Source organism: Hevea brasiliensis, chromosome 18, assembly GCF_030052815.1.
Source record: "Hevea brasiliensis isolate MT/VB/25A 57/8 chromosome 18, ASM3005281v1, whole genome shotgun sequence".
Classification (NCBI taxonomy): domain Eukaryota; kingdom Viridiplantae; phylum Streptophyta; class Magnoliopsida; order Malpighiales; family Euphorbiaceae; genus Hevea; species Hevea brasiliensis.
In genome coordinates this window covers 37316117-37336338 of record NC_079510.1, presented here as the reverse complement: position 1 = coordinate 37336338, position 20222 = coordinate 37316117, and the positions used below count along the sequence as shown (strand labels likewise).

General features: G+C 33.7%; 2 protein-coding genes across 3 annotated transcripts; one reads left to right on the top strand and one right to left on the bottom strand.

Annotated features, from left to right (window-relative positions):
- Nucleotides 1-1292: 1292 nt before the first annotated feature.
- LOC110649599 (GDSL esterase/lipase At5g14450) lies at nucleotides 1293-3103 on the top strand. Its single transcript, XM_021804233.2, has 5 exons — nucleotides 1293-1674; nucleotides 1747-1956; nucleotides 2052-2224; nucleotides 2312-2585; nucleotides 2686-3103. The coding sequence occupies exons 1-5, from the start codon at nucleotides 1341-1343 to the stop codon at nucleotides 2967-2969; spliced, it is 1275 nt and encodes a 424-aa protein (XP_021659925.2). The 5' UTR covers nucleotides 1293-1340; the 3' UTR covers nucleotides 2970-3103.
- A 2639-nt stretch (nucleotides 3104-5742) lies between these two features.
- Nucleotides 5743-17188, bottom strand: LOC110649600 (SAGA-associated factor 29 homolog A). 2 transcript variants are annotated; one of them, XM_021804234.2, is made up of 9 exons: nucleotides 16851-17186; nucleotides 15241-15334; nucleotides 14972-15048; nucleotides 14585-14694; nucleotides 14388-14473; nucleotides 7184-7237; nucleotides 6865-7018; nucleotides 6651-6664; nucleotides 5743-6214 (listed from the first exon to the last, which is right to left on the bottom strand). In XM_021804234.2, exons 1-9 carry the CDS (start codon nucleotides 16966-16968, stop codon nucleotides 6112-6114), a joined length of 810 nt encoding a protein of 269 aa, XP_021659926.2. In that variant the 5' UTR covers nucleotides 16969-17186; the 3' UTR covers nucleotides 5743-6111. The 2 variants fall into 2 exon arrangements, with proteins under 2 accessions (XP_021659926.2, XP_021659927.1); XM_021804235.2 differs by lacking the exons at nucleotides 5743-6214; nucleotides 6651-6664 and adding an exon at nucleotides 6666-6783 and having other exon boundaries at nucleotides 16851-17188.
- Nucleotides 17189-20222: the final 3034 nt, after the last annotated feature.

Genomic DNA, 20222 nt, shown 5'->3' with positions numbered 1-20222 from the left:
AATAATAACGATAAATTATTTAAAATTGAAAATTTTTATAATAAATTTATTCACACTAATGAAATATAAACGTTAATATATTATTCAGACATTATATATTTTTATTATATAATAATAATAACATAATTTAATGGATAAACTACAATTTAATTTATGGTGGTCCTGGTCCTGTGCTCACCACCTGCTGCCTTATTGTAAATTTTTTTTTTTTTTAATTGAGGATCTGGTGAGTAGATTGAATGAAAAATCAGTTTAAATCCAATTGGATTTTCGGTTCACTGATTACCCAGTAGATTCAAACCAATTTTCTTCGGTTCTCAGAAATCAAGATTTAGTAATTAAATCAGATTGAATCAAACTTCAGTTTCCGCCAATCCAATTTTCAAAACAATAATTAGAAGCATATTAAATAAAATAATAAATTAAATAAATAATTTTTTTCCCCTTTTTAGAGAAGGGAGATATGAAAGGATTTAATTCAGATGATTACAAATTTACCTAGTATTAAATAAGGCAATTAATATCTTATTTTCATATCCTACCATAAATGGTTCTATTTCAGAAGGTGTAAGCTGGCACCCAATATCATAATTTCCTTACCGTAGTTAATAGCTCTATAGAACTTTATTATGCCATGCTTGTTAGGATTATAAATTGAAATATTTTCTATATATTGCAAATTAGGAGTAATCTGATTAATTTTTTTTTAAATAAAAAATAAAATATTTTAAATTTAAAATTTTCCATTTAATTATTTTAATATTATTTACTTTTATAATAATTTTTGATAAATAAAAAATATATTTTATATATTGATTGATTGAATATAAAATTCAATAGCTTGTATATATAGAGTTGATATGTGAAGAGATAAACACAATTTATAGGATATTAACACAGCAAAATAAGTTAAAAATAGAGATAAACACAACCTATAGAGCATAATGAAGCTATTTAGAATAGTAGCCTTAACAATGTTATTATTAGTCCATTCAAAATCTAATATTTATTATTTTCTTCAAAAGAATCTGGCATTTATTATCTAATTTTCAAGGCATTTATAGGTTTTAGATTATGGGATGAAACATCTTATATGGCAATGTGATTGAAAATTTTTATATTAAATATTTATATTAAGGTTTATGCATTGAGTGTATATAATAAATACATAAATTTAGATCATATATTTAATTTAATAGTCGTTAAACTCATTCTCAGAATTATTTCTTTTGAAAATTATTTTGTGTTATTTTCAGTGCATATATACACATATAAAGTGATGCAAGCTTTGTCCTCAACCAAGCTCTTTTCCTTTCTGGGTATTTTGTAGACTTACCAGAATGAGCTACATATCTGGAACACTGAGAATAGGGTATTGGACATTGTTGGTCACTGGTTTTGTCTATTTCCTTTTTGAACTAAGGGTCATGACTGGCTTGATGATGGCTTCAAGGGTTCTCAATGAAAACTTTTTTTTTGATAGAAAAATTGTAGGTAACACTTTACCACCATGTGAGTTCCCAGCAATTTATAATTTTGGGGACTCAAATTCGGACACTGGTGGCTTATCTGCTGCATTTGAGCCTCTTCCGCCACCGTATGGTGAAGCCTTCTTTCACAAAACATCCGGTTCTGGTAGACAGTCTGATGGCCGCCTCATCATAGACTTCATAGGTAACGTAAAAATTCCTTCTGTTTCCTTCTTTCTTTCTGTGTGAGTCCTAATTGGGTTGATGTGTTTTTCAGCTGAGAGGTTGAAATTGCCATATTTGAGTGCCTACTTGAACTCGATTGGGGCAAATTATAGGCATGGAGCCAATTTTGCTGTAGGAGGATCAACCATTAGGAGGCAGAATGAGACTATATTTGATTATGGGATTAGTCCTTTCTCTCTTGATATGCAGATTGCACAATTTATCCAATTCAAGTCAAAGACTGAAAATCTCTACAATGAGGGTTTGAACCTTTACGAGCTATTAACCATAAATCTAAATTTTGATATATACAGTAACTTGTCTACTTTTTTTCCTTGATTTTTCTTTGATGTTCAGTGAAGAATACCCCAGAGGCTGATAAACTTCCCAAACCTGAGGAATTTACTAAGGCTATTTACACTTTTGATATTGGCCAAAATGATCTTTCCGTTGGGTTTAGAAAGATGAGCTTTGATCAGCTTGGAGCATCGTTGCCAGACATCATTAACCAGTTGGCTTCAGCAGTCCAAGTACTATGCTGAAGCTTATTAGTTTTGCTTAACATGTTTTTTTAGTTCTTACACATAAAGCAATATTTATGAATGTATTTGTTTCAGAATATATATCAACAAGGAGGGAGGGTCTTTTGGATACACAACACAGGCCCCATTGGTTGCTTGCCAATGAATTTTTTCTATGTCTCGAATCCACCTCCTGGTTATCTTGATGAAAATGGGTGTGTCAAGGCACAAAATGACATGGCTGGAGAGTTTAACAGCAAGCTTAAGGATAGAATTCTTAAGCTAAGGGCAGAGCTTCCTGAATCTTCAATTACATATGTGGATGTGTATTCTGCGAAGTATGGACTTATCAGCAATGCAAAGAATCTTGGTAAATCAATTAAAACACCCCTTTTTGAATTGAGATTGAAACCTGTTTTCAAAAACTACCCTTTTATTTCTAATGATCTTGCATATGTCACAATTTGCAGGATTGGCTGATCCACTGAAGACCTGCTGTGGTTATCATGTGAAATTTGACCATATTTGGTGTGGGTTTAAGGGAATCGTTAACAATACTGAAGTCTATGGTGTCTCCTGCGAAGACCCTTCAATCTTTATCAGCTGGGATAGTGTGCACTACACCCAGTTTGCAAATCAATGGGTTGCTGATCATACACAGAATGGTTCGTTGGCCGACCCTCCACTTCCAATTACTCATGCTTGTTATCCGCACTGGCTGATTCAGAGATTTTTCAAAATGAGATCCATGTAATATGTATTAAAATTTACACTTCTTGATCAAAGACTTAGGAATACTGAAATATTTCTTGAGGCTGGAAGTTGCAAGATCACAAGAAGGGATTTACATTTCTCAAAGAAAATATGCGTTGAAATTTTTATCAGATACATGTGTCATTGCTGGAAAACTTATTCAAACGCCAATTGAGCTGAATGATAAACTGCAGAGTGTTGTTTATCTTTCAACAACTCATCCAAACATTAGTTTTGCAGCTCAAAATCCAAGCCAATTCACGCATTCTCCAACTAATTTTTATATGAAAGCTGCTATCTAAAGAATTCTCCTGGCCAGGGAATTATGTTTTCTTCATCAATTACCTTTGGTTTGAAGGGCTATTGTCATTCTGATTGGACGAGGCGTCCAGCCACCAGGCTTTCTATTACTGGTTATTGTACTATGGAGGTTCTCTCATTATCATGGAAGGCTAGGAAAGCATATAGCATCTCGTTCTTCTGATTTACAACAAATATATAATAACTATACTTTTGCTTGAACGTTACACGAATATAATTATTATCAATATATTATTTAATTAAATAAAAATATAGTTATATTGTATTTTTCTTATATATTTAATTTATTTAAAATGCTCATCCCAAATTTTTGGGAGTCGACCCTAAATTTTTGGAATAAAGGCTTAGTTGAGTTGAGTTGTATTTAATTTATTTAAAATATTTTAAAAAATATTTATAAAAAATTATAAAAATATAAAGAAAATAAATATAAAAAATAAAGAATAAGATGTTAATAAAATATATAAATAAATTTTTATAAAAAGAAGGTTACTTTAGTGATATTTGTGTAAATTGTTGTTCATCTTATTTTAATTTTGTAATTAATAAAATATTATTTACTAGATTTGAAAGAAAATTTTGATTAGACATTGAAAGTGGCTAGCATAATTTTGACATGTGATATTGATTTATTTAGTTTATAATTATGATTTTTAATTTTCTTAATATTAATTAAATTGTAATTATTATCATAATTTTTTTATTATAAAAAATTATAAAGAATTAAGTATGTGGTTTAATCCTAGTACAAGACCAACCCAAATGTTTCCCTTCATGATCTCTAGCCAAAGTTGCGATTGTGCCCATGTTTTTCTGTTTACGGCTTGCGGGGGAGATGGAGACCATGTTTGCAGAGGCTGATTAGCTGTATGATGAGTGGTGGAATCGTAATCCTGCGCCAGCTGAAAATCCTAGTAATGAGTGAGAGCCACTGTAATAACCTTGACTGCAGGCGATACTCTGTTTTTGGAAAATCAAAGCATTTCTGCTTTTCCACACCTGCCAAAGAAGAAATACAAATTGCACCACAAAGTACTCCCTTTGTGTTTTCAAACGATTAGTAATTTCCGTCCAACAATCTTGCATGGTTGTACTATGGATCATAGTCGATTGCAAACGTAGGGTGGAATTGATCCAGATTTCAGCTACACGGGGGCAAGCTAGAAACACATTTATATAGATATAGATATATAAATTTATTTAGTACAGTATCACTGTTGATTCTGCCATTCGCAGGCAGTGGTGATGGATTACAGCCAAAAAAAAAAAGTGCGAAACCATGATTAAGACAAACAAAAATATGATGCAACAATCTTGAGTACCGGCAAACAGGAAAGAAAGCCAAATCAAATCAAACAAAACAAGAACAGGTGGATTTTTCTTGCTTGCTAGCAGTAGGTTTAAGGTTGCTTGCAGACGACTTATCATCAACATCATTAGGGGAGATAGACACCGTTTGTCCTTAACCAAGCCTTTTCCTTTCTGGGTATTTCATAGCCTTGCCAGAATGAGCTACATTTCTGCAAAAGTGACAATGGATGCTGGTCACTGGCTTGATTGCTTCATGGGTTTTGAGTGTAGAGGGTGATACTTTGCCTCCATGTGAGTTCCCAGCAATTTATAACTTTGGGGACTCAAATTCGGACACTGATGTCATATCTGCTGCATTTGAATCAATTCGAGGACCATATGGTGAGGCTTTCTTTCACAAACCAGCTGGTAGAGATTCTGATGGCTGCCTCATTGTAGACTTCATAAGCAACACAAAAATTTCTTCTCTTTCTTTCTTTGTTTCTGTGTGAATTCTAATTGGGTTGGCATGGTTTGTAGCTGAGAGGTTGAAATTGCTATACTTGAGTGCCTACATGAACTCGATTGGGACAAATTATAGGCATGGAGCCAATTTTGCTACAGGCGGATCAACCATTAGGAGATAGAACTATAATATATTTGAGTTTGGGATTAGTGTTTTTTTTTTTCTCTTGATACGCAGATTGTCCAATTTAACCAATTTAAGTCAAGGACTGGAAATCTCCACTATGAAGGTTCTAATCTTTACTGGCTATTAACCAGAACTGCAAATTTTTTTTTATATATATGTAGTAAGTTGTTGCATTTATTCTTTTTTTCTTGATGTTCAGTGAAGAGCACCACCGAGGCACAAAAGCTCCCCAGAGGCCAAAATGAGAAGTAAAACATTGGAAAAGGACTTCACAAGGCATGTTGATCATCAGATCATCCTTTTTTCACCTTTTTTTTTTATATACTATTGACATTTGAGATGCAATAGCATAGCACATAAATAGTAAATTCTACACCTGCTGAAGATAAAATAGGAAATAGGAATTGATCGTACCGATCTCCTCAGCCACCTCGGCTACAGAAACAAAAGGTTTTTCCCCATGTTTAATGGCGCCATGTTCAAGCTCTACCATACCAACAGGTCATCAGTGTGTAACAATTTAACTTCAGAGATTTTTTGCTGGTTCATCATACTTAGATTGCCAAAGATATACTGACCATGCCAATTATTTACAGAGTAAATATGCAATATTTTTCACCCTGGCAGCCTTGATGCTACCATCCATTTTCTGTGGCAATCCTGCATTTGCACTTGAGAAAAAGAAAATCTAGCCCGACTCCCTAATTTTCAAGCAAAAGTTCAACTACACTACTTTTATGGCTCAAATAAGGAAGGAGTTTGGTACATCACTGTGTCCCTTTTAGTTGAAAGGAAGGGGAGAAAGGGGGAAACAATATTGTCTGGGGTAGGGTATAACACTACACAACAACTTTAATTATCCACAGCTATAAACAAGGATTCACTGACGGTGTCCCTCTGGCAAGGGAACCACATTGTGAAAGGGTACTGCCCTCTGTGGCAAGGCTCCATCTTCCTCGTCATCATCAAATTCTAGTAAATACCTGTCCAACAGAAACAAGAACATGATATAACACTGGTGATAAATATAACAGCAACAAGAACTGGGGGTCAGTCCCCCAAATTTATTCTGCTGAAGGTGTAGCATTTGGATATCACATAGCATTACATAATTTTGTTTTGGACTACACCAAAAGCATAAATCAATTTCAATGTTTATTTCCCTTGCTTGCAGATTCAATATAGAGTATGCTCCCAGCCAAATTTATCATTCACTTCCCATTTTGGAGAACATAGGATAGACTGATTAGCAAGAGAACCTTTTTTATTAAGGATAGACTGATTAGCAAGAGAACCTCTTTATTGAGTACCACCAACACACAGAATGAAAGAGGGAGAGGGAGAATAAATAACGCCGGTACTGCAATCATTTCCACAAACAGCCAACCAAGGATGAAACTTAAAGAGCATGTTACTTACTCTTCTGTCTTTCTCTGGAAATATATAGAATTGGTCGATTGAGCGCATCCCATAATATGCATAAAAAAACTCATAGTCAGTACCAAGTCAGAGTCACCAAAACCAAACATGTTCAAAATTGGATAACAAAACACTGCAGAAAAAAAATCAATTAGCAAAGCACAAGCATTATATTTTGCTATAATCTATCAAAACAGGAGGATAGAGCAGTCACCTTCCGTGGCGGACTGACAACAGTTGCCTTATAGAGTGCTGTCGTTCCTGGATAAACAGCCAAAACATGTCTTCCAGGAGGAAAATCATGTGCACAAGATGGATCATTTTTCTTGGGGAAAGGTATAATACATGACATGGGCAGCTTGTACTTTCTGATAGTAATAATGACAAAAATAAATTCCTGTCAGCTAGGTACCAGCATGCTTAAGGTAAGTTTTGAAACAAGTACACTGCTAATATTCAATACCAAAAAAAAGAAGACAAAAGAATAATCAAGAAATGAATGCAGTTTAGTGGGCATCCTTGCACAAACATACCTTTGGCCACCACCCTCTTCATCGTCGCCTGGCTCCTCATCAAGCACTTCAAATCTGCATATCCAGTTAGAAAACTTAAAGACAGAGAAACAGAAGGTTTTAAAGGACCTGTTAAAGTGAAGAATGGGTAATTTAATCCACAGATAGAGGGGAAAAACTGCCTACAAGCAACTCAGGGTAAAATCCATCATGCATTCACCAACACTATTCCTTCATTTGATGAGCCAAAGCTTTGAGCTGTGGCTAGTGAACTGCCTAGGAAAAACTCAACCTTGACTTAAGTTTGCAAAAAAAAGAGATATAAGAAGCCCTGAGAACCAGTAACCAAAATATCTCAGAGAAACAAGGTTTAAAATATATTTGTCACATCTTCAATGTTTGTATTTGCTCTGACTCAAGATTTTTCATTTCTTAGTGTTTTTCCTTACCTTTTTTACATTAGTTTTAGATAAATTGACGAAACATATACAAGAGAGTATTCCTTGGTGCATATTGTTTGCGGATGACATTGTTCTGATAGATGAGACACGAGAAGAAGTCAATAGAAAACTAGAGCTTTGGAGAAGTACTCTAGAGTCAAAGGGTTTTAAGTTAAGTAGAACAAAGACAGAATACATGCATTGCAAGTTCAGTGAAGGCCAAACTGGTGATAGGGAAGGAGTTAGTTTGAATGGAGTGGTACTGTCCCAAAGTAATCACTTTAAATATCTAGGCTCAGTCCTTCAAGTAGATGGGATATGTGAGAAGTATATTAGTCATAAGATTAAAGCCGGATGGTTGAAGTGGAGACGTGCCACGGAAGTTTTATGTGATCGTAAAATTTCCAATAAGTTGAAAGGAAAATTTTATTGTACAGCCATACGACCGACTATGTTATATGGTAGTGAGTGTTGGGCATTGAAAAAGTCGTATGCGTCTAAGATAAGAGTTGCAGAGATGAGAATGTTAAGGTGGATGAGTGACCATACTAGACTAGATAAAATCCGTAATAAGAGTATTAGAGAAAAGGTAGGAGTGGTGTCAATTGAAGATAAGTTGAGAGAAAGGAGATTGAGATGGTTTGGTCATGTGAAGCGTAGACATACGGAGGCTCCAGTTAGACAAGTAGAGCACATTAGGTTAGAGGATAGAAAGAAAAAAAGGGGTAGATCTAAATTGACTTCGAGGAGAGTAGTACAACATGCCTAAAAGCATTACACATTTCTGAAGATTTAACCCAAAATCGTTTAGAGTGGAGAAAGCGAATCCATATAGCTGACACCAAATCTTTGGGATAAAGGCTTAGTTGAGTTAAGTTGAGTTGTAATGTTTTTCATTTTTAACTCCGCCTAAGTAGTTTGCGCTTAGCCGATCCCAAGCCCTGATAAAGGAAGAGGATTGCGGTAGGTGACAACCCGCGTAAAAATTTTATCACACCTTATGATATGGATTCAAATGATATAAACGTTGGGGCGTCTTTTACTCACGACGCGCTACATCAGAGCCAAGGTGTAGTGAGAAATATGCAAGAGTGTAGGGCGTTCACCGAAAGCGACGTGCCATGCCGGCGCCCGAGTGTGGTGTTAAGTGAGCAAGGGTTCCCACATTATGGACGGGTGTGGGTAAAGAAGTTAGTCCATAGGACAAATAGTAGAACAGATAGTGGAACAGAACACAAGATAGACATAGAAAACAATAGAAGATATCATAAAAGGAGACCAATTAGGAAGGAATAGGATAGGAGGAGGATCAGGATTGGTACTTGGAATGTTGGATCACTTACAGGAAAATTAATGGAGCTTGTGGATACCTTGGAAAGGAGAAGGGTGATTATTGCTTGCATTCAGGAGACTAAATGGGTAGGAGAGAAAAGTAAGGAAGTGGATAATTCAGGGTACAAACTGTGGTTTACCGGAAATGAGAGAAACAAGAACGGAGTGGGTATAATAATAGACAGGACATTGAAAGACACAGTAATAACTGTGAAAAGAGTAGGAAATAGAATTATATTGGTAAAGCTAGTACTAGAAGGAGAAACAATAAATATAGTTAGTGCTTATGCCTCCCAAATAGGACTAGACAGTGAGAGTAAACAAAGGTTTTGGGAAGATATGGATGATTTAATGCAAAGCATACCAAATGAAGAGAATGTTTTCATTAGCGGAGATTTGAATGGACATGTAGGAAGTGATAGACAAGGTTATGAGAATGTTCATGGAGGTTTTGGTTTTGGCAATCGAAATGAGGAGGGAAAAAGCATCCTGGATTTTGCTATGGCATACGACCTAATACTAGCAAATACCTACTTTATAAAAAGAGAGTCACATTTAGTGATTTTCAAAAGTGGGCAACATAGAAGCCAAATCGACTTCCTCTTAACCAGGAAGGCAAATAGAGCTCTATACAAGGATTGCAAGGTCATTCCAGGAGAGGCTTTAACAAGTCAACATCGGTTGGTGGTCTTGGATATTAAGTTTAGGAACAATTCAAGTAAGGTCAAAAGAAATAGTGTAGCTCGAACAAAGTGGTGGGAGTTCAAAGGAGTAAAGCAAGTGAAGTTCAAAAATGAGCTTCTCGAGCCCGAAGTATGGAAGCTGGATATGGAGGCCAATGATATGTGGATACAAGTAGCATCAAAGATTAGAGAAATAACTAGAAAAGTATTTGGAGAGTCTAAAGGACATAGACCACCCTCAAAAGAGAGATGGTGGTGGAATGAGGAAGTATAAAAGGCAGTGAAGAGAAAAAGAGAATGGTATAAGAAATTACCTAAATGTGATAATAATGAGGCATATGAACAGTACAAGATAGCAAAGAAAGAGGCAAAAAAGGCAATTAGTCAAGCAAGAGCACAGGCCTTTGAAAAGTTATATGAGAAACTTGAAACTAAAAAAGGGGAGAAAGATATTTATAGATTAGCAAGGAGGAGAGAAAGAAAATATCAAGATCTGAATCAAGTTAGGTGCATTAAGGATAAAGAAGGAAAAATGTTGGTGAAAGATGAGGACATTAAAGAAAGATTATTTTAATGATCTCTTTAATAATAGTTAAAATGGTAATAGCGTGAATATAGATTATAGAACAATAGAAAAGAATGTGAATTATACTAGAAGGATTAGATCTTTAGAAGTAAAGGAAGCACTTAAGAGAATGAAAGTGGGTAAAACCTGTGGACCTGATGAAATACCAATTGAAGTGTGGAAGTGTTTGGAAGATATAAGAGTGGCATGGTTAATTAAATTATTTAATAAGATTCTAAACTCAAAGAAAATGCCTGATGAATGGAGGAGGAGTATTTTAGTACCTATTTTTAAAAATAAGGAATACATACAGAGTTACTCAAACTATAGGGGAATTAAACTCATGAGCCATACTATGATGTTGTGGGAGAGAGTTGTGGAGCATCGACTACATCATGATACTTCTATCTCTCTCAATCAATTTGGTTTCATGCCCGGTCGTTCAACTGTGGAAGCGATCTTTCTTATTAGAAGCTTGATGGAGAAATATAGAGATGTGAAGAAAGATCTACACATGGTTTTTATTAATTTGGAGAAGGCTTAAGATAGTATTCCAAGAGATGTCTTATGGAATGTGTTAGAACAAAAGAGGATATCTATTAGGTACATATAAGTATTGAAAGATATGTATGAAGGAGTAACTACTATTGTGCACACAGTGGGAGGGGACACAAGAGATTTTCCAATCTCAATTGGATTACACCAAGGATCAGCCATGAGCCCTTACCTTTTTACATTAGTTTTAGATGAATTGACGAAACATATACAAGAGAGTATTCCTTGGTACATGTTGTTTGCGGATGATATTGTTCTGATAGATGAGACACGAGAAGGAGTCAATAGAAAGCTAGAGCTTTGGAGAAGTACTCTAGAGTCAAAGGGTTTTAAGTTAAGTAGAACGAAGACAGAATACATGCATTGCAAGTTCAGTGAAGGCCAAACTGGTGATAGGGAATGAGTTAGTTTGAATGGAGTGGTATTGTCCCAAAGTAATCACTTTAAATATCTAGGCTCAGTCCTTCAAGTAGATGGAGGATGTGAGGAGGATATTAGTCATAGGATTAAAGCCAGATGGTTAAAATGGAGACGTGCCACGGGAGTTTTATGTAATCGTAAAATTCCCAATAAGTTGAAAGGAAAATTTTACCGTACAGTCATACGACCGGCTATGCTATATGGTAGTGAGTGTTGGGCATTGAAAGAGTCGTATGCGTCTAAGATAAGAGTTGCAGAGATGAGAATGTTAAGGTGGATGAGTGGTCATACTAGACTAGATAAAGTCCGTAATGAGAGTATTAGAGAAAAGGTAGGAGTGATGTCAATTGAAGATAAGTTGAGAGAAGGGAAATTGAGATGGTTTGTCATGTGAAGCGTAGACATACAGAGGTTCCAGTTAGACAAGTAGAGCACATTAGGTTAGAGGATAGAAAGAAAAAAAGGGATAGACCTAAATTGACTTGGAGGAGAGCAGTACAACATGACCTAGAAGCATTACACATTTCTGAGGATTTAACCCAAAATCGTTTAGAGTGGAGAAAGCGAATTCATATAGCCGACCCCAAATCTTTAGGATAAAGGCTTAGTTGAGTTGATTTGAGTTGAGTAGTGTTTTTCATTTTTCTCAAAATTTTCCCTCTTCAAAAGGTTAGGTTTCTTTAATGACAAGCTAATACAAAATATTTTTGTTTTTGGCATCTATAATTTATTTCCACTTGAGAATTTTCGGAACTCGTACATTATTATTTCTTTCATTGTAATGAAGCTAGTCCATGTTTGGTGAAAGGTAGCCTAACAAAGCCTTCCATGGACAAACATTACAAGAATGCTAACACTTGCTACATTCTTTAGCTTATATATATATACACATATAGTAAAACTGGTCTCCAAAATAAGTTAATCAAAAGATGACAAGTGGCACTTTATTAACATTTTTTCATTTGCCAAATTTACCCCTATTTTATTATTACAACTATTTAATATGACTTTTTAATTTCTTAATGCTTAATATTTTTGTTCATTGTTATTATTAATAAGAATTAATATTTATATATTAAATGAAATTTATTAGTCTTAGTATTACTAATTAATATGTGACTTTTTAGTTTCTTAATACTTAACCAAAAAAAATTTAAATAAATTAATATATCTATATTTATGAATTATAATTGGGAAAAAATATGTTTTTATCATTTCCAATATGTACATATTAAAATAAATAAAATTCATAATAATAATAAATATGCATATTTTTATATTAATTATAATTAATATGTACATATTAAATAAAATTTATTTGTTGTATTTATTGCTACTAATTAATATGCAACTTTTTATTTCTTAATGCTTAACATAAAAATTTAAATGGAATTAATATATATTTATATTTATAAATTATAATTGGAAAAAAGTACATTTTTATCATTAATAATAATTAATATAATAACATTTTTATTATTATTAACATTAATATGTATATATTAAATAAAATTTATTAGTCTTATTATTACTATTAATTAATATGCGACTTTTAGGAGAATAAATTTTTTAAATAAAATTTAGTAGTCTTATTCTAAATTAAAAAACATAAATTTTTATCATTAATAATAATTAATATATGTATATTAAATAATATTCATTAATCTTATCAATATCACTAATTAATATGTATTTTTTAGTTTCTTAATACTTAGTATAAAATTTAAATAAAATTAATATATATATATATATATATATATATATATATATATATAATTTTAGTATATCTTATTTCTATCTGTTTTAGCTATATTTTTTGTTAATTGTTAATTAGTAATCTATATATATTAAATAAAATTTATTGGTCTTACTAAATTTATGGTCGTATTATTATTATAACTAATCATTTATTAATGTGACTTTCCGATTTTCTAATTTTTAATACAACATATATAAATATTATACAACTAAGTTATAAAATAAGGCTACAATATAAAAATGACTTATAATATGAAGATAAAAAGGCTAATAGCAAGTAAAATGAAAAATAATTAGAGAGCATAATGGGATATAAAAAGCTACAGTCACAAGTATATATTCATAAATGAATACCACATGTAAAATTACTATTTAAAAATAATTCTACTAAATTTTAATAGTAAAAGGCAATATAAATTTAAAATAATTATAAATCTCCATCATCATTTTGAAAGTTATAATAAAAAAAGTATGTGGAGATGATAAACAAAGTTCCTACAAATATTTACAAGATATGTTCTTAAAATTTAAGTTTTTTTTTTATATTTCTACATTTTTTCTAATTTAAATACTATATTTTTATTATTTATTCTATTAATAATTTTAAAAAGTAAAATATAACCGCGCAACGTGGGTAAGTGTCTAGTCCTCTATACAGTGATTGCTTAGGCATAATGGCATATTATGATGCAAAATTGTTGACAATATATATATATATATATATATATATATAAGTAATACTTGAAAACTAAAGCTGAACAAGATCATTGGTAGCCTAGCATCAACAATGCATGATTAACAATTACAGCCAGAGAAACTATCACATCATGGGATGTATTAGGATAGGTGGAGTGATTTCATTATGCAATACATTATATATATATAAGTAATACTTGAAAACTAAAGCTGAACAAGATCATTGGTAGCCTAGCATCAACAATGCATGATTAACAATTACAGCCAGAGAAACTATCACATCATGGGATGTATTAGGATAGGTGGAGTGATTTCATTATGCAATACATTATATATATATTAGTACTTGAAAACTAAAGCTGAACAAGATCATTGGTAGCCTAGCATCAACAATGCATGATTAACAATTACAGCCAGAGAAACTATCACATCATGGGATGTATTAGGATAGGTGGAGTGATTTCATTATGCAATACATTATCATCTGCTTTGCTGATGCACAGATGACAATGCCATGTCAGCTCACCCATTGAGGCACTTACACTCTGATAGTATATAACAATAAATAGAAATCACATTACAGTCAACAAACACATCTCCCATAACCACTGCACCAGCTATAGTACTGAAGCATCTAACGTACAGGAATTAAACTTACACTCTAAGAGTATGTAACAATAAATAGAAATCACATTACTGTCAACAAACACATCTCCCATATAACCACTGCACCAGCTATAGAACTGAAGCATCTAATGTACAGGAATTAAACTTACTCTTTTGTTTCCCTATCAAAATGCATCACTTTTACAATGAACCACTCATCCTTTTCAGCATTATTACCTGTGACCCTAGCTGCTACCTGAAGAACAAGTCAATCCTTTCAGTGGAAAAGAATGGAATGGAACAGTACTTGAAATTTTCATGGAAGGAAAAACATCAAAGACAAGTTACCAAAGAGCTACATGCTAACCTGTTCACCCTTTAGATTAGCATAAATTTCAAGTTGATTTCTCATTGAAGGAGACAGCCTTGAGATATCTGACTCATTCTTCATTTTTTTCCTTTTCTGATCACTACCTTCTGCAATTTATTTAACATCATCCCATCAATAATAAGTCCAGAGATTCATAATTAACGATGGTAGCATCTATGTATTTGTGAATGTATACATGTGTTTTTGTTAATTATTTACACATGTATCATCAGAAAGATTATTTTTACTTCAACATAAAAAAGACGGGTTGAAAAGAAAAGATGGACCGCATCATACAAAAATAACAGATGACAAAAAGCAAACATTAATGTAATATATTCACATGTACATATGAATGTGAAGGTCAGAGTTTGTAGCCCACACCTATCCTCCTTCGTTGTTGCCCTGGAGTCCCAGATGGAAGCAGAGCATTCAGTTGACTCAACAGGGTACTGGAAATACTGCATTCCCATAAAAGCAGTGGACTGATGAAAACTATTAAATCACATTTAGAACTACAAAAGGTCCTTAGAATTCAACCAGAACAGCATATCATTCAAATACTACACATATATTGACAGAAATTTACGAAATAGGCCTATATATATATATATATAAGCTATCAACTTTGCTACAGATTTTAATAGGCATACTTTACTTCATGCTCTGAAAGATCCTTGGCCTGAGTATATAAACTTTTAAGCCTTGACAAAGAACTATCACCAGGCTTCTCAACTACTTCCGGAGCTGCATTTACATGAGAAAAGTCAGGATTCAATATAAATAAACAGTAATATATTGGAGACAAATGGATGAGAAAGCAAAAGAAAATTTCATAATTGGCACTGCAGTGCTTTAAGACTGACTATAAGTAGAATGAAATAGAGTAAAAACACATTCCCGTTATCTTAATGAACGATTAAATATTAGCTTCAGCATAAAAAACCCAAAAAAGAGGATTCTTAGACTGTTTAATGCGCCACACTCATTGAAGATCATGAAGGTGATGACTTAGATAAGCCTATACACCTGGAGGCAAATGATCGTTTCATCAAGTCACAGATTATATGACAACTCAGAATAAGAGAATAATATTTGTTGTTGCACTGAATGGTTAAAATATTAGTTTCCAATTATTTTAATCAACAAAAAGTTGCAGCTTTTGCTTCACATAAAGGACGCTTTAAACCCAAAAGGCTTCCTTTTTGCTATGCACAATTTTCTGTCAGCCTCAAATCTGTTAGCAACAGCAGTGGGATGGGCGGAGAGATTAAACTGGAATATGATATACACAATTATGCCTAGAATCTTTTTATAAGTATATTAATTTTAAATTCATGATACAGGATATGGAAAGAACAGTGAACTAACATGAGAAACGCTTGATCTTCATGATACAGGATATGGAAAGAACAGTAAACTAACATGAGAAATGCTTGATCTTGCCTGATAACATGAGATACACCAGCCAAAGCTATATTAATCAGCATAGATATGTAATTACAAGCATATATGCAAATATGGTCATTAAAGAACTTAATTGGGAAAGATGTCATCCTCTTCATACACAGAAGTGTAACATACGAATTTCATTTGAAGTAGTTTCCTACCACACAATCTTTGACCTTATTCATCACGGTTAGTTTCCCAATCAAACGAAAATAGCCCCAAATTGCAACATGAGAGAATCCTCGTATCATATAAACCCCGTTCATCTCTCCCTTGTTGAATAATAAACCAAATTCATATTAAATACAAGCATCCACTGGGCAAAGAAAATTGCAGCTTAAAGAACCAACTCTTCAGAGTCACCCAATTAAAAACATTTATTAACTCATTTTAGCTGTATTAAACTTCTAGGGGAAAGATACCATGATTCTTCTTCCTAATCATAAATGTAGCTAAAATTTGTAGAGTCGGGTGATCAGGTATCGTTGACATTTTGGGCCCACAATTCACAACCTTTTTTGTTCTTGACAAATTACTCTAAACTTTCATGAATTTGACCAACTAGAAAAATCATAAATGGATCACTGCTAAAATATGAACACCAGCAAGCCTGAAAAAAAGAACACAACAAGCATAACCTGAAATTTAAGCCAATCCAAAACAAAAATCCCATCAATATACCACAAAACAAAAAAAAACACCAATAGTCATTAATCTAACAGAAACCCATTAACATCAGACTAGCCAAACATCAAAATACACAGCACATTAGATCATAAACATTGGTAAAATACAGTTGAAATCAAAGGCTTACTAGCTTGAAGCTTCTTGTGCATCTTGTTGATCTCTAAAAGCACTTCCTCTTGCTCTTTCCTCAACCGATCAAGCTCCCTCGAGCTCTCCAAAATCCCAGGAATTTCCGACGACGACATCTTCCTTTTTTTTTTTTGGTTTAATTTTTCTCCTTGTCGGAGAATCAGAATCAGAATAAGCAATGTTTGTGCTTCTTCTAACAGAAAGATCGACTCTTGGTAGCTACAGTTCCATTTCAATCATATCTTACGTTGCTGGAAAGTTTTCTCAGAGTAAAATCGAAAAGGAAGGGGTTTTTTTTTTTTTTTTTCAGATTGGAGCAGTGCGTAAACATCTAAGATTTATTTATTGTTAATTTAGGATTGAAAAGGAAATTAGTGGATAAATAAGGTTTGGTCAATGATTATAAATTTCTTCTTTTTAATTTTATTTTCTAATTATTATTATTATTATTATTATTGCAGTCGACCAGGTTTATCTGAAATGCCACGTTCTGCTCTTCTTTTTGGTAGAAAGGGTGATTAACAGGTCAAACAAAAACTAAACCAAGCTAAATCATGAGATAACCAGTAATTGATCCTTGATCTAAATCATGCTCATTCCTAAGTGAGGAGCTTTCACTTGTGCTAGAACTTGGGTATTTCTATAATCTTCTATGTCTATATAATCTTAGTGGGCTAACAGTTTAAAATTGCTATCTGTGTGCGCGATCATTTTTAGAATAGATAATTGTGACAATTTATTATACTCAGCACAACTTCTCACATCTCACAATAAAATTGGACAAAAAATTAAATTAAGGCTTGTATTGATTTTTTTTTAATAAAAAAAATAGTATATATTTCATTAAAGCATCATGTTACATAATTGGCCTAAAAATAGCACCAAACTAAAAGTCCAAGTTTAAGCCCATCCCAGAGTAAGTCCTTACAAGCAGAAGAACCCTAACTCTACTAACTTGACCCATAACCTGTTACAACTTATAAAAGACTCACATCCAATAACCTAACCTAGATGATCTATATCCAAATCTCATCTTCCTTACACGAGCTTGGAGCCTAGCCACACTAATGTAACAAACAACCCAATGTTGAGGTCCATCACAACCACGCTAAGGATACCTCACACCAACAGATAATGTACCAACCGACATTCAAGTGTGGACACAAAAGCTAATCCCCAAAACAAAGACGACGTCCTAGAGTTCCTCCTTTGCTCCAGGAGGGACCTAACTCAACCAAATTAGGGGCGGTATGGTAGAGCTCTTCAGCACCAATCATCAAGGGACAGGAGGCTAATAAGTAGCAGAAGAGAGTCCCCAAAGATGCCATACCCACTAAAACAGGCCTCTAAAATAGAACCTATAACCAGCAAGGAGGACAGCATCGACACCACTGCACATAAGATCCATCACCATCGCTGCATATAAGGTCCATTGCCATCGCAGGTTTCTCCAAGACCCTCTCCAAATCAAACCACACCTACACACAACAAAAGCAAGACCAAAAGAAATATAAACAACCCCACCCAAAGGAGGGGAGGGAGATCCACGTTCGGGCAGGGAGAAGCAAAGCCGTCCCCTTCCCGTAAGGGTAGGGGACAGCCGACAAGAATTTAGTAGAAATGAGACCTTTGAGTCTCAGAAGAAAAGCACGCCCGAGAGAGAGAGTTTCTCTCAAAGGCTTATAAAATATAATTTATTAACACTCTCGAATGAAGACTTGTATTGATTGCTGGAAAGTTATTACAAAATTGAAGGAAATTAAATAATAAGACTTGAAAATTGTAATTCACAGTAAAATAAATGATAAAAGATTACTGTAATTTGGTTGAGATGATTGATTGAATTGTTGGATGGTTGGTTGGTCGGGCCTTTCTCGTAGCGCATCACTATCCTTATATAGCTTCACATGATGGACCTCGAAAGACTTTGAAACCTACGCTTTTCACGCTACTCGGAAGTTACTGCCATTGCCTACATTTGCTTCTCAGTCTGCCACTTTAGCATATAACTCTTTGTAACTTCATAATTACTAACTTCTAGTACTAATTATATATTAATCACAAAAAAATAAATATTTATTTAAATCTCATAATTAAATTAATAAAATAAAATAAATTAAATTAATTCTATAAAAAATTAACTTAATTAATCATAAGCCTAAAAAATAATTAACGAGCTAACATAATTATTCTTTTGCAGTCCAAGCCTTAAGCCGGTTACTTCAAACAATAGCAGCCAAAAAATAGGTCTACAATCGGTAAGTATAATTTTAAACTGAATTAATCCAAATGTAAATATGGATTTTAAAAGAAAAGATATAGAGGCAAAGGATTTGCGGTGTAAAACAAGTTTTATTGAGATTAAATAGTCTTCTATTTCCAAAGCTTGCTTATAAGTAAAATTTGTAATAAAGAACATTAAAATTGAATGTAAATAAATCAGAATGTTAACAATTTAAAATCTTAACAGCCATTATCATCCACATTAGCAGGTGTTGCAGCTACAGAAGTATAATTCTAACACTCTGCATTGCATTAGTTGTCGCGAATTTTCTTCTCCTAATGTTGATCCACAGCTACTTTGGCCTTTTCTTGTTGTTGAGTTTTACATATCTCTACATGTGATCCATTTGGCTACATCTACTGGGAGAAACGAGTAGACCCATATCGCAAACCCAACAAACTCACATTCAAACCCAAACTGTATACCCACGTCACAGAGGATGTGAGATGAATGCTATGAGCATGTAGTGTGGGAGGTCGCCTCAGATCGCAGTGTAAGGCGAGATGAAGCATCAATAAAAAAGCAACCAGATTCATTTAGTAACATCAACAACCCTATTTCGGTTCATCGGTTCTATGGGATGAAGGTTGCGACTGCAAGGGGTGAGGGTATGAGAACTAAAGGCGAGAGACAACTGGCGACATGATGAATGGCTAGAAGAATGAGCTAAATATCAAAGAGAGGCAAGCGAAAAAGAAGAACAGATTTTATCAAAAGGCATGAAACGAAGAAGTAGAGGTTGAAGTCTGAAGGCATGGCATGAGAAGGAGAAGGGTATCTCAGGTGATATTCTGTTATGGTCGAGAAAGGCTCTGGTGTAGCGGGAGAAAGACTCTGGTTTAGGCACTATAATGGACAAGGTGAGATGAATGAGGGTAACGCTGAGCACGCGAGACACAGCTATGGAGTTGATGAAAACTAGCATCGTTGGAAGGGAGATGAGTATTTTGATCATCGTGAGGGATTTAGGGCTAGAGATGTTGAAAGAATGAGATGGGTCTGCAGTTGGGATTGGGGTTTTATATAAGGAAGCCCAAAATGGTTGCAAATCAGTTTAATTAGTTATTTTTTTTGTTAAACTAATTG